Source organism: Gopherus evgoodei, chromosome 1, assembly GCF_007399415.2.
Source record: "Gopherus evgoodei ecotype Sinaloan lineage chromosome 1, rGopEvg1_v1.p, whole genome shotgun sequence".
In the NCBI taxonomy this organism is placed as follows: Eukaryota; Metazoa; Chordata; order Testudines; family Testudinidae; genus Gopherus; species Gopherus evgoodei.
The window spans coordinates 5973835-5997262 of record NC_044322.1 but is presented as its reverse complement, the minus strand read 5'-3'; the positions used below and the strand labels follow the sequence as shown (position 1 = coordinate 5997262).

Sequence of the window (23428 nt, the reverse complement as noted above, 5' to 3'; positions counted from 1 at the left end):
TTTTATATAAAGCTTTCTTTCTGAGACCTGTTGGAGTTTTCTTTTCTGGGAAATTTCAGGGAAATTGAGTCTGTACTCACCAGGGAATTGGTGGGAGGAAGAAATCAGGGGGAGATCTGTGTGTGTGTTGGATTTGCTAGCCTGATTTTGCATTCCCTCTGGGTGAAGAGGAAAGTGCTTTTGTTTCCACGACTGGAAACGGAGAGGGGGAGTCACTCTGTTTGGATTCACAGAGCTTGTGTCTGTGTATCTCTCCAGGAGCACCTGGAGGGGGGAAGGGAAAAAGGATTATTTCCCTTTGTTGTGAGACTCAAGGGATTTGGGTCTTGGGGTCCCCAGGGAAGGTTTTTCAGGGGGACCAGAGTGCCCCAAAACACTCTAATTTTTTGGGTGGTGGCAGCAAGTACCAGGTCCAAGCTGGTAACTAAGCTTGGAGGTTTTCATGCTAACCCCCATATTTTGGACGCTAAGGTCCAAATCTGGGACTAAAGGTATGACAAGGGGACTGGACTCAATGACCTTTCAGGGTCTCTACTAGCTCTATGAGATAGGAATATCTCCACATATTAATATAATTAAATTTACAATGCTTGCAAAGTGCTTTGAGATCCTCAGGTAGAAGATTTTGTAGAAGTGCAATTATTATTAATCAAGTTTATGACCTTGTATGCAATGGTCACACTGCAGGATGTTATCCCATTTCTTGGGCCCCGGAGTCATTCAGCCAAGGAGGTCCACTCCATTTTGTAGTGATATGCACTTTAATCGACCTACCAAAAATACAAGTAAACCTTCTGTCTGCTCTTTAGGGGATCACTTGAAATAGGCTTTGCCTTGGAAATAGCCTGCTGTGAAAATAAAAATTTCCCCTTTGAGCTATGCTGTTCTCAAGCTATAACAAACATGTACGTTAAAATCAACATTCTTTGTGCTGCTATCTAAGGGCCTGTTCGTGAGCAACTACAATTCACATTCCCAGCTCTGCCAATGATTAGCAGTGGGACCTTGGCTGAGTCAATTAACCTTTCTGTCCTTCATTTTCAATGGAAATAATGATCCCTTCAGGGGTGTACATGGAGTGGGGGCAAGCAGGGGCATGCCCCCACCCCAATAATAGTCCAGGACACAGAACTTCTCCAGTCCTGGGGCCATGGAAGCAGGGAAAAGTGTGCTCCTCCTGGGGTGGGGGAGGGGGGAAGAGAGGGTAGAGTGAGCTCCTGGTCGTGGGGAGAGGGAAGAGCAAGGTCCTGCTGGGCAGTGGGGGCAATGAGCTCCTCCCAGGGCCGGGGAAGGAGGGGGGAGAGCAAGCTCTCAGGTGGGCGGGGCACAGAATATGCCCTTCCAAAAGGGGTCACATTTAAATTCCTGCGCACTCCCCTGGTGCCTTGTAAAGCACCTTGAGATCTCCAGTGTAAAGCATTATGAAAGTGTTATCATATTCTTCCTTTCATTAATCCCATCAAATGGGGTCCACTCTGATGAGTCCTTTCCCCATACAAGTGCTGAGTATGATTCACTGATATAATAAGCTCTTTGGGGTGGGGAACCGTCTGTTTGGTCAGCACCTAGTACAATGGGATCCTGGTCCAATACTGGTATGTTTAGGTGCCACAGTAATACAAGTAATAAATAATAATTATTGACATCAGTGCGATTTGTGTGCACTCCATTCCTCGCTGGATTAGGCCCTAACTGGGGGCCTGTAGTTCACTGTGATGATGGAAGATAAGAAAAATGTTACTGATTATAAATGCCTGTATGGTGTGGCTATTATGAAAATTTGGTGGGTCAGAGCTGTGAGGACAGCACTTTTGAGGCTTGAGGCAGCACTTTTGGACAGAGCAACATGTCACATTCATCAGGAAGTGTGAAATCCAGCTATGACTTTCCTTCTAAGTGAGGACACAGCGGTCTCAGGCTGTGTGTTAACTACTAATGTTAATGCTATGCCTTTAAACTGTGATGTGCACTGAAGAATCTGAAACACTAGGTGAGAATAGTATCATTAGCCATATTTTACAGAAAAGGAAACTGAGTCACAGGGAGGTTATGAAGCTCGCAGGCTGATACAAGTGGAGACCCATTTATAGAACAGAGGGAGTCCTAATACCCAGTCCTGCACTCTGAACAACTTTTACAAGCTCACTTGCTCCCCTGACGCCAATTCAGCTTGAACAAGTGTTTAGTGGTTCATCCCATGGCCAGCAGGGGCCAGAACTGCTCCATGAAATGAGAGCTGTTTACCTCCCTCCTGCTTCCTGGAGTCTGTCCCTGGGCAGTGAGGGACAAGTACAGGGATCTGGAGTGTAGAGGGCACTCTAATTCCCAGCACTACTTTGGTTATAGGCTATTGATACTGTGTGCCTCTAAGGAGATCTTTTGTTGTCTTATGCACTAAATCAAGAGGGCCTATTTATCCCTCTGTCTGGCCTGGTATTCAGTTCCTGCAGAAAGAGCTGCCCCATTGAGAAGTTCCACAGAATAACTACAACCAGCTGTTGCATTTTACTAGTGATCAGTTGTAACAGCCAGGTGCTCTGATGACCTTTTCAAAGCTGAATTTAGGCTAAATCATAAGATCGGAGCAAGACTGTCCCCACCGCAATGTTTGTACAGCACCGAGCACATGAGATGCTCTGTAAAATAGTAAGCTTTTACTGACTAATGAATTGCTTGTCTGCCCTTGAATGCAGTCTAATATTTAGGCAGTTAGGTACAATTCTACCCACTCCCCTTCCCTTTTAGGAAGGTTTTGCATGGAGTGGCAATTTTGGATATTTCGGAGCCTTCACAGCGGTCAGTCCAAAAAAATATCCAGTAATTTTGTTTCAAGTATCTAAGCAGTAGGCAAAGAGCTGCAGTTTGGTGGCTTGAGTGCAGGCTTAGTGGCCAGGACATCCTGAATTCTAACCCCAGCTCTGGCTAATTCTCTTTGCCACTTTGGGCATGAATCTGAAACCCTCTGCCTTGGTTTCTTTCTCTGCCAAATAATGAAGATAAGATTTCCTTACTTCACAGAAGTGTTATTTACAGGGCTCTACCAATGGGGGGGAATGTGGGTGAAAACTGTGAGCTCAGGTGGGAAGGGCAGGGGGACAGAAGGTTTCAGGACGGTTATGGGTGTAGCCAATGGGGGGCAGAAAAAACCACCCCGATGTGTAGAAAGAATAGTAATTATGGCAAGTGACCAGTTTGACTTAACAGTGAAATCTTTGAGGATGCAGTCTCCCACAGTATTCTTGCCAGCAAGTTAAAGAATTATGGGCTGGATGAATGGACTACAAGGTGGATAGAAAGCTGGCTAGATCATCAGGCTCAACAGGTAGTGATCAATAGATCCATGTCTAGTTGGCAGCCGGTTTCAAGCGGAGTGCCCCAAGGGCTGTTCCTGGGCCCGGTCTTGTTCAATAGCTTCATTAATGATCTGGTTGATGGGATGCATCGCACTCTCAGGAAGTTTGCAGATGACACTAAACTTGGAGGAGTGGTAGATACGCTGGAGGGTAGGGATAGGATACAGAGGGACCTAGACAAATTAGAGGATTGGGCCAAAAGAAATATGATGAGGTTCAACAAAGACAAGTGCAGAGTCCTTCATTTAGGATGGAAAAATCCCATGCACTGCTACAGACTAGGGACTAAGTGGCTAGGCAGCAGTTCTGCAGAAAAGGACCTAGGGGTTACAGTGGACGAGAAGCTGGATATGAGTCAACAGTATTCCCTTGTTGCCAAGAAGGCTAATGGCATTCTGGGCTGTATAAGTAGGGGAATTGCCAGCAGATCAAGGGATGTGATCATTCCCCTCTATGCCTAATTTGATATTGTTATACTGAGTTTGTTTTAGCCTCTGTTCCACAGAATGCCACTCAGGTTAAAAAAATAGAACTTGCTACATAAAATAAGGACTATAATTATGACTTTACTGTGCACAATGGTAAAATAAAATTAGAAGAAATTTTAGGGTTAATACTTGGTATGCACTCGGTCCAAAAGCCAGAGCTGCAGTACATGCATTCAAAGAGAGTCTCCAGTAGATGTCTCTGTTATACAGAGCCAGGCTTTGCTCTAGCTTTTACAGCAGATGGTAGCTGTGTTCCCCAAAAGCAAAGCATTTCCCATTTACAAAGCTGTGGTGGGCCAGATTTAGATCTGCTACACTAGTGGGAATCTGGAGAAATCCACCAAAGTCACTGTGATCAAAACCTGGTCTCCGTTCCAAGTAGAGCTACTAGGATATTTCCATTGCTGTGGCTCAGATCTGCTATTTGCTACAGTTTGATAGCTTACGCCCTTTCCTCTTGTCTTTCATTCGCTGTTCTCCTTTTCAAACCTTGCCCGTGGATCAGAGCTATAAGGTTGGTGGTGGTGGTGCATTGCATTGGAGAGCGTGCTGGAGTGTGTGTGCCAGCCATTGCTACCCACCAAGTGTGCACATATGAGGGAAACTTACATATAGTTATTTAACCCGTATCATTCCAATAAACTGAGAACAGGATTTTGTGGGCCTCTCCAACATATACTGTCCAGACAGTTTGAACACTTCTGTCGGAACCCTGATTGGCCTTTATTTCAGTGTCACAAGCACTATGTCTATGTAATCATATGGAGCAGGGGTCAGCAATCTTTCAGAAGCGGTGTGCCGAGTCTTCATTTATTCACTCTAATTTAAGGTTTCGTATGCCAGTCATACATTTTAACGTTTTTAGAAGGTCTCTTTCTATAAGTCTATAATATATAACTAAACTATGTAAAGTAAATAAGGTTTTTAAAATGTTTAAGAAGCTTTATTTAAAATTAAATTAAAATGCAGAGCCCCCTGGACCGGTGGCCAGGACCTGGGCAGTGTGAGTGCCACTGAAAATGACCTTGCATGCCGCCTTCGGCACACATGCCATAGGTTGCCTACCCCTGATATAGAGAGATACCCTGTTACCTGAGATAAAGGAAGTTGTATAGCACAGCACTGGGCTACAGATGGCATCCTAAGACTGCAGAACACTCTATATTGAGCTCATGCTGCCCTGTGCAGCCAAATGTACTGAACACTTTACTTACCGAATCAGTAGAAAAATACTTCCAGCGCGTGAGATGCCCTTACCTCTTCCCCCCTCTATAGAAGGTAACATTATTTCACTTCTTTGGCTCTTCAACCTTCACAGCAACATCTGCAGACTAAATTCAGATCAAGAGCAGGGTAACTGTCTGGATCACAACAGCCCCACTCAGAAGGCTTGTGTAGATGACCCACAGTACTGCTTGGTTGTTTGACATGAGCATTGTACTGCATCAGGCATCAACCCCATCCTGGTCACTATGCAGGCACTGTATTGTAATATGCTCCATTTGTTTCCTCTGTCCATAATGCTGGTGTCCTCCTTGACCCTGACTTTTCCTCCTCCACACCTCCCATGTCTGCCGTCTGCCTATCAGCACCTCCCTATCATTTCCTGTGTCATGCCACTGTCTGGCCTCCAGTTGAAAGCCTATCCATACCTTCATCTCCTCTTGACTTGCAATTCCCACCTCTCCAACTTCCTGCATGTGTGTAATGCTACTGTCCACCTTTGCCCAAATAAACACAACCGTGTCATTCCCACGCTTAGCCCATGCCGCTGGAGTCTCATCTTATTTCAGACTCCATTAGAAGACTGCTCATTTTGGTTTTAAAGTCCTCCATAGACTTGTTCTACTCGATTTAACAGACCTCTCTCTCTCCTTCCCTCCCTGCTCATCCAATGCCGTCCTCCTCTCTCACTTCAGAGAACCTCATTCCTCCTCTTGAAGCTCCTGTTGTCTGAAACATCCCACCTGTGCCTCTCCACGTCATCGACTTGTGATTATAGATTATTTGAGTATTGACATTGTGCTTGGCAACATATTCAGACATAGGAAGATATGAGTCCCTTCTTCAAGGTCTTCAGATTCTAAATCAGATGTGGGTTAAATCTATTCAGACTCCCCATTTCATTTGGTGGATCATCTAAAACCCACAGTTCCAGCCTTACCTCCATCTCCCTCAGGTTATTTTACTTCAACACTGTAACTAGAGGTGGCGACATTATTTGTGGTGAATTATATTGGTTGGGAATTTAGCCCATTTCTGCTCATGAATCCTTAGCAAACTGATCCTGATTTCTGCAAAAGTATTAGATCCTCCTAACTAGCCCACTTTGATTTCATTGCTCGCTTGTTACATTGTTGAACAAGCATCTTTACACTTTCTCCAGTGCTGCTTCTCCTGCTTGAGAGGAGCTCCCTGTAAACATCCCGAAAACCACTTCATTGTCCCCTTTGAAATTCCTCCTTCAAACTCTCCTTTGCTGTGATGCTTACAGAAAGCTCAACAACTGGTGTGCAGTGATCAGGGCCAGCTCCAGGGTTTTTGCTGCCCCAAGCGGCGGGGAAAAAAAAAGAAAAGCCGCGATCGTGATCGGCAGCAGCTCCACCGCGCCACTTTCTTCTTTGGCGGCAATTCGGCAGCAGGTCCTTCGCTCCGAGAGGGACCAAGGGACCTGCCACCGAAGAGTCCGACGTGCTGCCCCTTCCCCTTGGCTGTCCCAAGCACCTGCTTACTGAGCTGGTGCCTGGAGCCGGCCCCAGCTGTGATCTCTGCCTGTTGTGTTGACACTATCATCTCATTGTTTCCTTGTGCTCCTCCATCTGTTTGTCTGGGTCCACCTAAATCTTATACTTAGATTGTAAGCTCTTTGGAGCACAGACTGTTTTTTTTTATGATGTGTTTGTACAATGCCTAGCACAACAGAGCCATGGTCCATGACTAGCTCCCAGGTGATCACTCACTCACTCACTCATGCCCGTCACCCCAATCGGGGTATGGGCCGCCAACAACAGATCTCCAGAGTCCTCTATCCTGGGCCATTCGTTCTAACTGGTTCCAGGTATAGCCCATTTTTTTGCTATCAGCCTGAAGGTCACATTGCCAGGTGTTTCTCGGACAGCCTCTTTTCCGCTTGCCTTGGGGGTTCCACAGCAGTGCCTGTCTGGTGATGTTAGTTGGCTGCTTCCGTAGTGTATGTCCTATCCAACCCCACCTTCTCCCAGGTGATAGCACAATACAAAAAATAATGTTATTAGATTTGTTTCTGCTTCCTGGTTGGAATGGATGAAATTCTGAAACAGGATACTAACAAATAACAGGAATTTCCAGACTGAATCAGACCTGTGGTCCATCCAGTCCACAGTCCTGTGTCTGACAGTGGCCAGCACCAGATTAATCAGAGGAACATGCAAAAAACCTGATAATGGACAATTATGAAATAACTTTCCCATAGGAAAAGTTTCTATTTAACTCTCATCAGCTAATGGCTGATTTATGCCCTGAAATGTGAGGGTTTATAGCGCTTTAAGTTAAAAAGAAATCCTAAGATTTATGTTTGCACATAGATACTTTTGATTGCAAGAGATTATGGATGTTTGTATGAGGAACAGACATTCCTCAACTTTGGCTTTAATTTACTGTGAAAGAGGGAATGATGTACTGTGCGTAACTTTATAAAGCACTTTGGCATACACTTTGCATTAAAGAAGCTATTACAAATAATGTTGCACACAGTACATCATTCCCTGATTCCCGGCGATCTAGCACTGTACTAGAGTAAGTGTGACTGACACACCATCCTTCCCGAGTTTCTGATGTCAGCAAAACAGATCAGTCGCGAGCAATGGGATGGAGAAATTTTTCAGTTTAGGTGTCTGGCTGGAAGACACTACTGACGTTCTCCTCTGAGACTAAGATACATGCCTTCACACACCAATTGGGATCTTCCATTGGATGTGATCTATCACAACAGAGTGAGAATGTCCTCAGAGATTGTTTCGCTGTAAACATGTGCGACGCAATGCTCAGACACTGATTTTCATCCAATATTCCATAGAGAGTCACCCTCAATGGACTGCTTTGCTCTTACCTGCATTTGAACACTCATCAAAATGGAACTGGAAACAGGAAAGAAGGTGGCAAAGCAAGGTGGTATGTGTACTAAGACTTACAGCCAGGGGTGCCCTCCCTCAGGCTTCTGTGTTGCTGATCCAAATACAGGTGCTGATTGCCTTGAGACAAGGAGTCTCCTTCAGCTCCATGCTCAGCTTCCAAAGAAATTTGTTGCTGATGCACTTTGGGAGTGGTTTTCTGGGGGAATCTCATAGCTCAGTGGCATGGCTTTTACAATCAGAGTGCTCTAATGAAGCCTAAAGCAGAGCTGGGTCCATGAATGCTGGTCAAATTGTTACCCCAAAAAATAGGCTTCTGAGTGCCCCTAGAATAATCTACCTATTGCTCCCTTAATCTATCCTGCCTAAGGTATGTGTTTCCAGGGTAGTTAAGGAAATACTTGAAAGACATGGATAAACGACTGTATTCTTTCCAAAAACAAGGCACCTTTTTATTAATGTAATTAATAATCCATAATACGGTAATACTTTAAAAATCTAAAGAGAACACAAATCCCTTACTGCCAGTTAAAGAGCATTTTAAGCCATAATAACGTACAGTTCAAATGATTCTAAGTGGATGCGCTCTGGAACAGATGGCCGGTCTGTTACAGATCACTGATATTAAGAATGGCAATATACAAAAACCTGTAGGAGAACACTTCAATCTCCCTGAACACACAATAGCAGATTTAAAGGTAGCCATTCTGCAGCAAAAACACTTCAGGACCAGACTTCAAAGAGAAACTGCTGAGCTTCAGTTTATCTGCAAATTTGACACCATCATTTTAGGATTGAACAAAGACTGTGAATGGCTTGCCAACTGCAAAAGCAGTTTCTCCTCCCTTGGTGTTCACACCTCAACTGCTAGAAAAGGGCCTCATCCTCCCTGATTGAACTAATCTCGTTATCTCTAGCCTGACTCATGCTTTTTTATATATATATATATATATATATATATATATATATATATATATATATATATATATATATATATATATATATATACACACCTACCCCTGGAAATTTCCACTACATGCATCTGACAAAGTGGGTATTCACCATGAAAGCTCATGCTCCAATACATCTGTTAGTCTATAAGGTGCCACAGGACTCTTTGCTGCTTTTACAGATCACTGACAGCTGTTCTTAAATGGGACTTTAAGTTTAACATATATGTTATGATTAACACACACTCATGCATCTTTATTAACCTATGCACACACATAGCTATGTTATAATTAAAGCTGGTAGGTTTACTCTGTTGACTGATTTCTGCTGCTGCTTTTCCAGGTCTGCATCTGTTCTATTCTCCTCAGCTTCCGCTTCTCCAGCTGTTCCTCTCCTCTCTGCTCTCTTCCTTCTTGGCAGCTCCTAACCCCTCTGAATCTACACAACAGGCATGGGAATCAGCAAGACAAGCTGCCTTCAAACTGCCCTGCCGATGTGCTTCACCCTTCTCCTGGGCAGACCACCGCTAGGACTGAGGGTGATTTCGGCTCCGTGGCCCATTCAGTCCTGGGTCTCTCTGCTGAGACTGCCAACACGGACAGCCAGTTAGTGCCAGTTGTGGTGGCTTTTGTGCTGTGGACCCTTGTTCACTATGAATGGGATTGAACTTTTATCTTCATGCTTGGTGAAGATCTCCTGCCACTGTGGTAACAGGGGTTGTATACCACAACTGTGCAGCCAGCGGTGTCCTACAAAGGTGTCAGGTCCCTCCCTCTTCTGCCCTATATGCAGAGTCAGTGTTGCACATTGGGGGGTTGGATTATTCCTATGCATGAGGTTGGGGGATAGCTCAGTGGTCTGAGTATTCACTTGCTAAAAGCCAGGGTTGTGAGCTCAATCCTTGAGGGAGCCATTTAAGGATCTGGGACAAAATCAGTACTTGGCCCTGCTAGTGAAGGCAGGGGGCTGGACTTGATAATCTTTCCAGTTCTATGAGATAGGCATATCTCCTTATTAATTAATATTTTGGGAGGGAGGGATAGCTCAATGGTTTGAGCATTGGCCTGCTAAACCCAGGGTTATGAGCTCAATCCTTGAGGGGGCTGTTTAGGGATCAGGGCAAAAAACTGTCTGCGGATGGGTCCTGTTTTGAGCAGCAGGTTGGATTAGATGACCTCCTGAGGTACATTCCAACCCTGATATTTTATGATTCCCTGGTGGCTGTTCTCTTGTCTGAAAAAGAATTAACAGCTGTCACCGGTGTCCATGATCTTAAAAAGAAAGCTCAAAACACCCCAAGACAAAACTTTCCTCTGAGCCTCCAGTGTGTTCAACGTGATGGTTTACTTTGCGAGGGCAAGGACCATGTCTTCTCCTGGACCTTGGCCAGTGCAGAGAACACTGTGGTAGCTTAATTACTAATCTGTTTAAGGGAGACATGTCCCTTTAAGAATGAGGTTATATGAGAAAGCAGGTGCAGGATATAAATGCTGATTGCACCTGAACATCAGCAGTTGAGTGCTTACAACTGCACTATAGGGGGTGTGCCGGTGGTCTGCTTTCTGGGCATGTGTAGAAAGCACTGCTGACACCTGACTCCAGATGGTGCTAATTTATGTGGGTGTAGCTGTTCGTAGGCTTTAGAAATGGAATAAACTGCCTTCAGGGCCAGCTCCAGGCACCAGCAAAGGAAGCAGGGTCCATTCGGTGGCAGGTCCCTCACTCCCTCTCGGAGGGAAGAACCCGCTGCTGAATTGCCGCCGAAGAATGAAGCAGCATGGTAGAGCTGCTGCTGAAGTACCCCCATTCGTGGCTTTATCTTTTTTTTTTTTTTTTTGGCTTCACCGCTTGGGGCGGCAAAAGCATTGGAGCTGGCCCTGGCTGCCTTGCATATAAATAGTCTTGGAAATAGATCCCTTCCTAGCCTGCATCTCTTTGTGGAAGCAGAACATGTGAGCTTTTAAATCCTGAGGTGCATTCCTGTCGCAGAGGAAACATCTGTTGAACATTGGTCACCTGGGCAGCGATTAATTGCAATTAGATGACAAATGCAATCTTTAGCACCTGGAAGAAAACAAAACTAGTTTAAAGCCGTTCTCTTCCTTGTTGGATCTGTCAGCCTCCAGTTTAAATCAAAACGTTCTTATATGATGGAAGCCACTTGGTCAGACAAACACTATGAAAAACACCTTCTTGAGCAATGAACGGGGCAAGTTCCAGAGTGAAAACTAACAGAGACATAAGAGAAAGGCAAACACATACACTGAAGCTGGAGTGTGGGCATCACACATGCACGCACTTTCTTCTGAGGTTTTTAACCCTGGCCTCTCCCTCTTCTTTTCCCTTCCTTTTTCTCTTTCTCCCCATCACTTTCCACTCTTTCCTTTTGGACCTTTACCCTCCTTTCTCCCCTGCTCAGTGGACAGTGCCCTGTCCATAGAGGCTCCGTCTCCCCTTCCTAGTCCTGAAAGGTGTGGCACTTTGGATGCCTACTTTAGGAAGGCAGGATGGTGGGTGAGTGCAGTCTCGTTTGATGCCAACGCTACTGCCAGGATCCTGAATTTTAAGAACTATTATGCTAAAGCAGGGATGCGGTTGCTTTCCTGAAAGAAGAGTATATGGAGGATCGAATGCTTGTGTGAAAACAAATTGCCAAGTTATTTTAATGAATCTTTCAGGCAGCCTCCATAAGAATTTTTCCAGTTCAGTATTTGTGTCAAGTTGCGATAGTGACACACCTCCCTATCTGGCCTAATGGAGAGAAAAGGAGGATTTTTTATTTATTTATTTTTTTGGTAAAGGAGTAGCACAAAGAAAACTCATCCTACGTCCTGAGCTTGGATAATTGCTGCCATCACTGAGCTTTGCACTTAGAAATTTTATATGGTATCACCCTCGCTCTGCTGCTTTATTCCAGCCCGTCACAGGAGCCTGGTGCTCACTGATTAAATATGGTAGGTGCTTTTCAAAGGTCACTGCAGGAAATCCCAGTCGCCACAGCTGCAAGTAGGGTTGTCAGTTTTGGTTGGACTTATTTCTGGAGGTTTCATCACATGAGATTATCTTTAATTCTGGGGGCTCCAGGACAATCCTGGAGGGCAGGCAACCCTAGCCCCACTCCAGACTTAATTAACAAACTTTCTTTATTAATTACAAGTAAACCCATGAATGAACTCATTTACTGTTCCTCTAGAGGTGCCCTCTTTATCCTCCCAAACACGGGGAAGTTTTATTACAGACCCCAGTTTCAGACATCTTTCTCAGAAGCTGCTGAGTCCTACAGCCTCCAGAGTTGGTCTTACTGCCTCCTTCTCAGTACCCTGGACCCATACAGTCCCCAATGAGACTAGTCTCCGGTGTCGAGAGCCCATTTCTGGCACCTGCAGTCAGGTCCTGGAACAACCCATCTCTAGCCGGCAAGTTTCAGCTCTCTCTTCTAACAGTCATCACCCAACTGCCAGCATTTGAACGAGCATCCCATGGTGTCGGGGTGCCGGAATGGGGGAGGGGGAGAGGGGCTGAGGGCCATGGCTCTCCCACTTTTGAAAGTGGACAGGTCTGGCCCATCCACCTTTTGTCAGGGGCCTGGGCCCCTGTCCCTCCTCTTCCCCCTGAGGCCCTGCCCCCCTGCCAGCAGGGCCAGCTCACAACATTTTGGCACCTGAGGGGGGGAGCTCAAATGATGCCCCCATGCCCCATCGCTTGGGCCAAAACTTTGAAAGGTCTCAGTTTTGCTTTCTTCCTGTTCTACTCCTCTCATGGTACTGCTCTGCTACCTACCCCAATAAAGGGGAACTAACAACTTAAAATGCCTTGTTCAAAAATGTTAAGTAACACTTAACTTTCAAACGCCCGAACAGCAAATGTAACTTTTCTTGTCTGTATAGTAAACACTGGCATTTTTATCTGTTTGAATAAAGCGGTGCTTTCCATGCCTTCTTGGTTGCAGAGATTTGAACTGCTTCCTGAAGGTCACAGTCTGGGCCAGCTCATGCTCTGTTGAGATGGTTGCAAGGCCGACCAGCCTCTCCTATGTCATTGTGGAGCGTACATGTGTTTTTATTAACTTCAGCTTGGAGAAGCTGCGTTCTCCACTGGCAACTGTTACACAAAATGTTAAAATTTTGCAGAGAGCAACAAAAGCATTTTGAAAGAGGGCAGTCATCTTATTTGTGCACTTATATTCCAGAACAGCCTTTGGAGTTGATCCTGCTGAAATGTATTTTGAAAGAGCTTTCAGTTCATCGCCTAAATCACTCGCATCAATATCACACGTCATCATGTGTCAACACTGTCTCTAGTGCCCTGCATTGCTGGTGCAGGTCTTCTTCAGGTATAGTGAGGAGTTTTGGAATATCATACAATGTTCCAAATATATTGCTGTGTTCCTTGAGCTGCATGGAACGTTCTTCAACTGACTGTATTGCACAACCTAGAACCTGGTTTAAGAATTCAACTTTGAATTGTTGTTTGGGGTCTCTTATGGGATTATTCCATGCCTCATAATCAAAATGTCATCTTCTTTGGTGACTCTTGTATTCTTGAATGGGTGGGAAAATAGTTTCAGTGTGAAGTTCCTCTGCCAACTTCTGTGCACTCTTCAGAATGTTTTGAAATCCCTCATCTGACTGGTAAGAATGTAGGTATGACTTTGCTTTGTCCAGTTGTTCCATTGCTCCAGATATATCAAGGTCAACACCTTGGAGTCTCTTGCTTACAACATTTATTTCAAACAGTATGTCATGCCACAACACTAAGCCACACAGAAATTTGAAGTCATGTATGTTTCTGGTCATTCCATTTCCCTCTGCCACTGTTCTCCCACAAACAGTTCCTGTCAGAGCATTATCCTCCATAATGGCAACTATGGCATCATCTGTCTTCTCAATTTGGTGTTTGATAGGCTTTATCGCCTCCACTCGACTGTCCCATCATGTGGCCCTCAATGGTTTCAGTGTCATTGAGGATGTCCCAGATGTTGCTTCAAAATTTGCTGTTGATGCAGAGAAAAATACATAGATGCTTTGAATTACATTAAAAAATTCAGCAGCCTCACTAGAAGCAGATGCTGCATCATTGACCACCAAGTTCAATGAATGAGAACTGCATGGGACAAAAAAAGCTCGAGGGTTTAACTCTCGGATCCGTGTCTGCACTCCTCTGTTCTTTCCTCTTGTGTTTGCACCATTATCGTAGCCCTGACCTCTCATGTCAGCTATTGCAATTTCCGTAGCTTCCAGCTTTTTAAGAAGCACATTTGTCATACCAGCTCCTGCAGTATCATGAATGTCAATAAATTCTAAGAAATGCTCTCTGACAGTCACCATGGCAGGGACATTTTTGCTAGATTCTGTTGTTGTTACAAAACGCACCATTAAAGTCATTTGTTCCATATGGCTGATGTCAGGTGTGCAGTCGAGAGTAACGGAGTAATATCTTGCTGACTTCAGATCTGCCACAATCTTCTGTTTGACTTTTGTTGCCAGTAACTCTATGATCTCATTTTGAGTTGTTTTTCCAAGGTAGTGGTGTGTGTACATTTCTTGGGTGGTGACTCTTCTTAGATGCTCCTGGAGTACAGCATCAAACTCAGCCATCAGCTCTACAGTTTTAAGGAAGTTTCCATTGTTTGGCACATACAGCTGATCTGAAGTGCCATGCAGTGCTAGGTTTTGGGTAGCAAGCATTCTCACAATGGCAATGAGCCTTTTTAGAACATTTTACCAGTAAAGAGACTCTGATGCAATATTCTCTTGATGCTGATCATCTATAACCTTTAACCTTAGTCTCATCTCAAGCTCTTTCCACATATGGAATGCTCTCTGGTGATTTGCTGCCTTCCCATGGCATGCCAGATTTCTAGCCAGATTTTTCCAGTCCTTTGTTCCTGTAGAACCCAATGTGGCTGGAACATTAGACTGGAAGAGCTTGCAACAAAAGCAGTATGCAGCATTCTGGGTTTTTGAGTCCATAAGCCATGGCCTCTCCACTTTGTTACCATTGAAGATTTCATGGCAGTAATGTGCTGGATGGAAACTTCTATTTTCGTTGTCTTTGAGGAACAGGACGTTTTTCACTTGCTGTGGCCCATGCAGTACAAGGAAGTCCCTCAGGCTACTGCTCAAGTGGGTCCACAGTCCTGGATCATCTAGACTTAAGGAACTAAACTCAGCAGCAGCTGTTTCTTGTGCCTCCACCACACTCTCTTCTCTGATCTACACTTTTCTTCAGGAATGTGCATGGTTACATCCATTTGAGATGGAGATATGGATGCTGCAGTAGCTGCCAGGTCACCTGCACTCTGACTAACTGGGAGATCAGGCATCTCCTCACCACTCACATCCTCACTGGGGCCGGAAGACTCACCATGAATATTTGTGTCTATGTATCTCAGGAGAGCTCCTTCCTGCTTTGATGGAAAAGCTTCCTTTGCTTTCTTTCTTTTTCTGAATGCTGCCCAGAGGGGCGTTTTCCTCTTTCACTCATGACTGCTGTCAGTGCCAGCTATAGTGGCTCTCAACACTCAGTTGAAGGGGACAAATAAGCAGGCTGGTAGAAGGGCCTGAGTGAGGGAAGATATCAGCATCTTAAGGGCCTAACTGACTCCTACTACTTCAGTTGCCTGTTCTCCTCAAGTGGGTTCAGGGAAGCAGCAGGAAACAGGAAGCTCCCTGAGAAGAAGGTGTTAATCGGTCCAGGCTCCTGGGGGTGCTAGCGAGGTACATAAGAGGCTCCTCCTCCTCCTCTCTCCCTGCAGCGCCTGCTACTTTATGTTATTCCCTCTCACCTTTTCTCCTGCCTGCCTGTTACGTCTCTTGTCCCCTCCTTACTCCAGCACAGCACTCCACCATCTCTGTGCATCTAGAGCAGAGAGAATACAGATGCACCAGCAGCAGACACAATTTTTACATTCTGGGTCCTAGTGGCCCCCCCGCCACAGTCTGGCACCAGAGGTAGCTGCCTCAGTTCGCCTCATGGTAAGGCCAGCCCTGCCTGCCAGGCTGGAAGCTGGAGTCTCGCCTGGGTAAAAGTGGCCTGGGGAGCCTGGGCAGCTGTGGGGAGTTGCAGACCCTCCCCCTACCTTGGGCAGGAGGTCCAGGGGGCAGAGACACAGGCCAGAGGCTGCTCTTGGGTCCCCGCACTCCAAACAGGTGGAGAGGCCCAAGCTCCCCTGACTGGCTCTGGCTTCTGGCTTGGCCTGGAGTTGGGGCCCCTGGGGGAAGCAGAGGGAGAGGGGTGAAGCCACGGAAGGGGTGGGACCTCATAGCCTCCCCACTTGTAGGAAGAGTCTGTGGCCCCTGCCATGGTGGCGCCTTGCAACCAAATGAACTTCAGAGTCCTCAGAAGTCACATCACCATCTCACATCCAACTGCAGGTTTTACTTCCCACAACCCCTTACATAAACTAATTCAGCTCATCACCACCGAACCTTCTCCACTCAATGGAATAACAGGTGAGCTTGATGCCAGACTGACTTTTATTTCCTGCCTCTGTCACGTGACATCAGGTTATACCCCTGTCACATGGCCAGGGTCAGTATCCCTTGACATCAGGGACTACTGTTGCAGTGGAGAGCCAGAATATTGTCCCAGACTTTGTATATGATCAGTTCTCTTCTCTCTAAGGTACGTCTTTTCATAACTTTGTCAGCAGACACACATTAGAGATCTTTTCAAATGTCACCGCTGCCTTCTTTAGGAAAACAGTTCAGAGGATAAGGCAGAGGGTGTCTCTAGTGGATCTCTTCTTGATCCAAAGCTATTCAATATCTTTGTCAATGGTCCGGAAGAAATATCAAATTATTTCTAGGAAAGTTTGCAGATGAGACACAAATTGGTGGAGTGATAAATAATAATGACAGTTCAGTTATACAGAGTGATCTGGATCATTGGTAAGCTGGGCTCACTTGAACAATATAAGTTTTTATACAGTCAGTTGCAAACCCTATATATATGAACAAAGAATGTAGGTCACACTTACAGGATGAGGGACTGTATCCTGGAAAGCAGTGACTCTGAAAAAGACATAGGGTTCATGGTGAATAACCAACTGAACATGAACTCCCAGTGCAATGGTGTGGTGAAGGTAGCTAATGCTGTCTTGCTATCTTTGGATATATAAGCCAGAGAATATCGAGTAAGATTCAGGAGGTGGTATTACCTTGGTATGTGGCATTAATGAGACTATTAATGTAATACTGGAGTTCTGGAGTACTTCAGAAAGGCTCCTGAAAAATTGGAGCAGGTTCAGAAAAGATCTACAAAAATGATTTGAGGGCTCCTTAATCTAGCAGCCAAAGGCATAAAAAGATGCAGTCTGGAAGATGAAGCTAGACAAATTCAGAGTAGAAATAAGGAGCATGATTTTAAGCAAAGGTAATTAACCATTGGAACAACTTACCTAGAGACATGGTAGATTCACCATCACCTGAATTGTTTAAAGCATGATTGGATGTCTTTCTAAAAGATATTACCTCTTTTGACCTGAGTGTTTGGCCAGTATTAGGAGTGTTGCAGGTTATTTCAGCGAAGAGGAGAAACTGATGATGGAGTCAAGTATTTCTTTAATGCAATCCTGAATATTTACAAAAAATGTACAAAGTTTTGTTTCCCTGAGCATAATGGGAATCAAACAGCAGGAGACAGTTTCTTTGCTCACAGTTACAAGCCTCTTTCAGCCAGTACTCCACCCAAAAAGTTCTCTCTTTCTCTAGGCTTTTTCTTAAATCCCGTTTCCTGTGCTTGTTCTGGCTGGCCCCTTGGATTTCTCCTGCTTCTCTCTCACACGCACAATCACACAGTTGCAATTAAATCAATCCTCCATCCCAGCATTTGTTAACAGATTCCCGGGAAAACACTTGGACTGCGTGGTGCAGACATTGCCTGGGCTTGCATGTGGTCTAGTCCTTGGGCAGTGGTTTTGCATTGTTTCAGCTACCACTAAACAAAGGGGCATTTAATTGCTCCCTCATTTAGTGTGAATGGAAAGCAGCTATCCTACTCAGCTGTTCCAACAAGGTGGTGGTGTGATTGCCCAATCTCTGTCATAACAATATGCTCTAGCTCAGCCAGGAACTATTGGGTAAAATAGTGGCCTGTGATAGACTAGATAGTCAGAATGGTCCTGTCTGGCTTTGAATCTATGAAACTTAGATTGTAAACCTTTTGGAGCAAGGGCCTTGGCGTAGATCCTCTGATGTGGATGAGCAACTCTCAGCGCAGCACTGAGATGGGGTGTGGGAATGGTGGCTTTAAGATACCTTTATGATTCCCTGATACCGGGCACTGCTGGGCCCTGGGCTGAGCCCCAGCATAAGTAAGACTAGCCTTTGGGCTGCTACAATTGATGCCTGGCTGCTTATGGCCCCAAGGATCCAATCCAGTAACCAAGCCATAGAGATGTTCCATCCATCTTCCCTTGGCTTGGCCCTGTTCCTTGTATGGGAAGCTGGGATAGCGGCGAAGGAGGGGCCTTGGAACGCAAAGCAGCTGGAATGCCTACCAGGATCTCACCCTTTATCTTTCTATATTCTTCTACATCAGGCACACAGAGTTTGCTGTAAAAATAATAACATTAACGTCACAACATTAACAACCCAAAGCATTCCAGCACCCGTGGGAGAAAGGACATTATCCATATTTTATAGGAGAGGAAACTGAGGCACAGAATGGCTAAGTGACTTCATGAAGGTCAAACAGGATATATGTGATTACGCCAGGAATGAAACCCACATCTCTGGACTTACAATCCATCCTATGAACAAAGCAGTTAATGATAAGACCTGGTAGAGGTCTCTTGGTATGCTGAGCCACAAGTATGTTAGTTTGCTGGGTTGGGAGGCTAAGAACACTTCCGCACAGTGGCCTGGGAAAGACAGACAAGTTCTCCCACAATGCACTGTGGAACGATTCCTAGAGCGGCACAGCTCACAGCAGCACTAAGAACTGTGGGCTACGCCCCAGAAATCCTAGCACCTAGCACCCAGGTTAACCCAGCACCGGCATGGACGCAGCTACATGGGTATGACTTGAGCTTGGCTTAGCAGGATGGACATTCACACCCAGGGTTGGCTCACCTGGCTGCCTGGACTTGGGTAAACTGCAGTGAAGACATACCCTGAGAGCAGGATACATTTCCTCGACTGGGGACACAGCAGATGTGAAACTGACAATACAGCCTTTGATGTGAACTTTAGTATGGTTTTTTTTTTCTTCAGAAGGGATAAGATATTTGGGGGGAAGGGAGAAAACTGCATAGTGGGGGAAAAAATCCTAGGAATGTTATGTACCATGACGGGGTTAGGGGGAGAGGATATTCCTGGGAAGGCTGCAGAAAGGGAGGGGTTAATATGTTTCCACTCTTTCCAAATCCTCCTCACTGAAGCCCCTCCCCTAGTGCAGCCAAGAAGCAGAGGAATTTCACAAAACTTAAAAAAAAAAAAAAAAAAAAAGGTGGGGAAAAAAATAAAAAGTGCTGATTTTTTTTTTCAAATAATAACTAACAAAGTTCCTTACTTTCCCCAAAAGGAGGCGCCTTTGATGAGACTAAAACAAACTGCTGGCGGGAGCTCTGTGTAAAGAAGGAATTAGCTGTGTCGTGCGTGTGTCTCATATGCTGACTCTGTGGCTGCTTGCTGCTGCTCTTAAGTAGCTTTGTGGATATTGAGTCCTTTTTAAACTCTCTGCAAAGAAAGTGTGTGGGCTTTTGGTTTTTTTTCCCCCCTCCTCCCCTTGAAAGGAAGAATGATTCCTGAAATCAGAGAGCTTTCCTTTTTCCTGGGATTTTTTCTGCTTTTTATTGCCTCTGAGATTGAAGCCAGAGCTCGTAAGTAAAGAGCGATTAAAAAATAAGATATAAAGGAATGATTAAGGATGAGACGTATGGGAGGGAAGGAATTGAATGATGGGGAGCAGGACTGGGGAGAGATTCTGTGTCTGGAAGGAATGAGCATCATGGATAATTAGTGATAATTAGGAAAGGCTGCATTTGGCAGGAATAAGTGCAGAGATGCATGTATTACTAGCATGTGGTCTCCCTTATGCTGACAGCAGCGGGTACCAGGTATGAAAACATAGGGTCAGAGTCTAATCTGGGTCCCACCTGTGTAAATTCTCTTCACTGGCTCTCTTGCTGCTTTCTGCTGGTGTAGCTGAAATCAGAACCTGAGTCATGAGGTTGTGAACAGCTCAGTGGCTAGAGACAGCTTTGCTTAGAGAGCGCGAGCTACTGATTGATGCTCCGGATTGTATTAACCAGGCACCCGTACTCAGGTGACAGAATGCAGTGTCAGTAACATCTCAATGAACCTCTTGCCCCAGAAGAGACTCTCAGGTGTGGGGAGTTATGACTTTTGAGCAATCGGCTTTTGCACCAGTGATGTTCCAAAGAGAAACGAGCAATGCCACAGCAGACCTGTAGAAAGGAACTCCGATCACAGTGTTCCAATGGATTGAAGCTGGGAAGTTTGTCCTTACAGATACGGAGAAAAAAAGATGCTCTTCTGATTAGATTGCATTACTAGCATGCAGGAGACCTGACCTTTATTCCCAGCACTGCCACAGGCTTGCTGTGTGTGGCCTTGGGCAAGTCTCTTAACCTTTCTGTTTCCCCATATGTAAAATGGGGCCAATAACGCTGTGGTGTTTGAGGTATAAGTCATTACAGTCACTAAAATGCTTAGAGATCCTGTCTTTAGGGTATTGGCTTCATACTTGTCCATGAAGTACCTCGCATGCAGGCATCAGTGATAATAACAGAAGTGCTAACAAAGTGCAAAGGTTTGTTAATAAATGGATAGAAGTGTTTGCATTGAAAACTAGTGTGGATGCTTTCTCTTCTGCCTAGCTTCTAAGGGAGCTGTTACCCGTAAAGCTTTTGTTTATAATTTCTTCTCTCTCCCTCCCATCCAAAGTGAGTACAGTGCAGGCTTTCATTAAGTGCAGCGAGCTACTGATGCTCCTTTTCTAGAGGTTCTTGTTTTCAGAACCCACCATGCCTGGGTCTTCCTCTCATGGCACATACACGGCTGTAAAGAAGTTTTCCAAGGCAAGCCCAGGTAACTGAGAATCTTTCCACTTTCTGACAGAGCTAATCAGAAGGCAAAAATATCACTAACAACCAATTCCTAGTATTGTGATAGTTGATACTAACCAAAAAGCTTGAGAAGGGTTTGAAGCCCCATGCTTCAAGACATTCCCTACCTATTAAGGATTAGGATGAGATTTTCATGGGAGGCATGTTCTCCCACATCTGCCCACTATGGGGTTTCTTGCACCTTCCTCCGACGCATCAGGTGCCGGCCCTTGTCAGAGGCAGGATCTGGTCTAGCTAGAACTTGGAACTGGTCCAGTCTGGCAATCTCTACCTTGCTCATACTTCTCAGTGGCAGGTAGGAGCTGCAGTTTTCCACTGTCTGGCGAATATCCTTTAGAAACAATGGGCCAAATTCCTCCGTGGGGCAACAGCGCAGAAATCAGCCATTATGCTAAGAATGAGTTTGGTACCAGGCACATATAAGATTCTGTTACTTACCTTGCAGAACTTCCTATTCCCACCCACTCCCCCAAGGAGATTTTTTTTCGGAGCAATAGTTCCGACTAGAAGTGTATATCTCAGCCTGACTTTTTCTAGTCTGCCATCTTCACCTTTCCTCTCTGCTCACATTACACAGCAAGCCTGTTTTGTGCCTTCATAAACTCATCAGGGAGGTTGTTTTGCAGTGGGACATAAACATGGGCATCTCTCTGCTGGCCATGATGCAGGAGGAGTTCCTTCTTTGGCATCTGGTCCGCTGACCTGGGAAAGCCCTATACTCCAGCCCCAGCAGCTCCTTGCTTTACCTCTGAGTTTCAGTGAGACAGGCTATTATTGGTAGGGCATGTTTATTTCATTCACTGGTTTTTACTCAGCAGATGCAATAACATCCCAACATACAATATGGAAACTGGTAAACTACTGGTAATGCAGTTTAGCATATTGAAACTAAGATACGGAGTTTTGTGCCCAAAGCTTATGGATTCATCTGCTTCTTCTTCTTCCTATTCCCCAGCATATAAAAGTGTTAGGGTTTAATCTTGATCTGAGGTATGTGAGTAGATGTTGCTCAAATCAGCGGAGCCATTTCACACATGCTTTACAGCTGATTTTGCAAGGCCCATGGCAATTCAAAGCTACATCTCTGAGATCAGTGCTAGCTCAGCTGAGGGCTCTCCCAGGTAGCAGTGATGGAGGGGCGATGCTAGCTGGGGATCTTACAAGAAGTAGGAGCCTTTAGCTGGTGAGCTAAAAGAATGCAGGGCTGACAGTAGACATAACTCTCCTCTCTTCGGCCAGAAGAGGTCTCTCTTACATGCAGCTAGACAGCTGCTGCTCCAGCTCCTGCACCTGTTAACTTGTCTGCTTTCAGCTGTCAGGCAGCAAACAAGTTCCAAAGGGTTAGATGTTGTTCTAGCCAAGGGCTGCCTTCAAAAATGATTCAATGGCAGCACAGGCTGGTAGATTTTAGTCTGAGTGTATAGACACGCTGCATGTACCAGTCCTTACGGTGAATATGTGTGCTGTGGGTTCACTCACGTAGGTCCAGATTCTGCCATCCTTACTCCCAGGGAAATCAGCAGCTTAGATTGTTCCCTCCCAGGTGAAAAGCTGTAGGAGGGGATTTCTTGGGAGGAAGCCTACACAGGAATTTCCTAGCTGAGATTTCCCTGAATCATCCTCTCATGGGGTGGTAGAGTTTGCTCCCCTGCGGAAAAGCTGCCCCTGGGATCTGCATGAAGCCTCATAGCACTGCAGCAGCTCTGCCCCCTCCCCTCCACCAATGCGGCACTACTGGAGCTTTGCTACCGGTAATTATCCCACTGGCTGCAGTAGCTCTCACGTATCTGCAGTGGGATCCAGAGCAAACCTGGTAGTTTATTAACTTCAGAGCCTAGATCCTCTGCAGATCCTGCCCCTGGACCGCCCCCTGGTCCCTGGTGCACCCTGAGTCCACCTCCTCCCCAGTAAGGATCGCAGGCAGCACAGTGAGTTCTCAGAGTGTGGGTACAGTGCGTTGGAGGCCCTGAGCCCCTCTTCTGGGGAGAGGGATTAGGCACTAGTTTGGGATCCAGGTGACCAGGCATCACGTCCCTGACCTGCCACAGACTGTGTCACTTAGCCCCTCAGTTCCTCATCTGTACAATGGGGAGAACAGCGCTGCCCTGCCTCACAGGGATGCTGGGAGGATAAATACTCTGAAGACTGAGACGGGCAGTGTTGGGGGCCATGTAAGCACCTTAGCTTGATTGAATCCACGTGAAGGAAGGAGGATCAGTGCATGGAGCTAGCTGGGATGATCGAGAACAATGAGATGACATGAAAAGTTAGGCATTACTCAGTGTAAGGGTGGCGGATCTGGCTGTTAGTGGGATGATTTAGGAGCCCAGCCCAATGCATTGCGCCTTCTTATACAATGTAAACGCCACACTAGCACAAAACCGACAATAACAAAATCAGTCAAATACATACGATTATTAGCTAGCGAATCTA

At 45.6% G+C, this 23428-nt stretch overlaps 1 protein-coding gene across 1 annotated transcript in view; it reads left to right on the top strand.

The window, feature by feature from the left end:
* The first annotated feature begins 19514 nt into the window (after positions 1–19514).
* CHRDL2 (chordin like 2) overlaps positions 19515–23428 on the top strand; it is a 73914-nt gene continuing 70000 nt past the window's right edge. Inside the window, exon 1 of the mRNA XM_030556798.1 lies at positions 19515–19726. Coding sequence (XP_030412658.1) covers positions 19645–19726 — 82 coding nt within the window. The 5' untranslated portion in view covers positions 19515–19644. The remainder of the gene's footprint in view (positions 19727–23428) is intronic.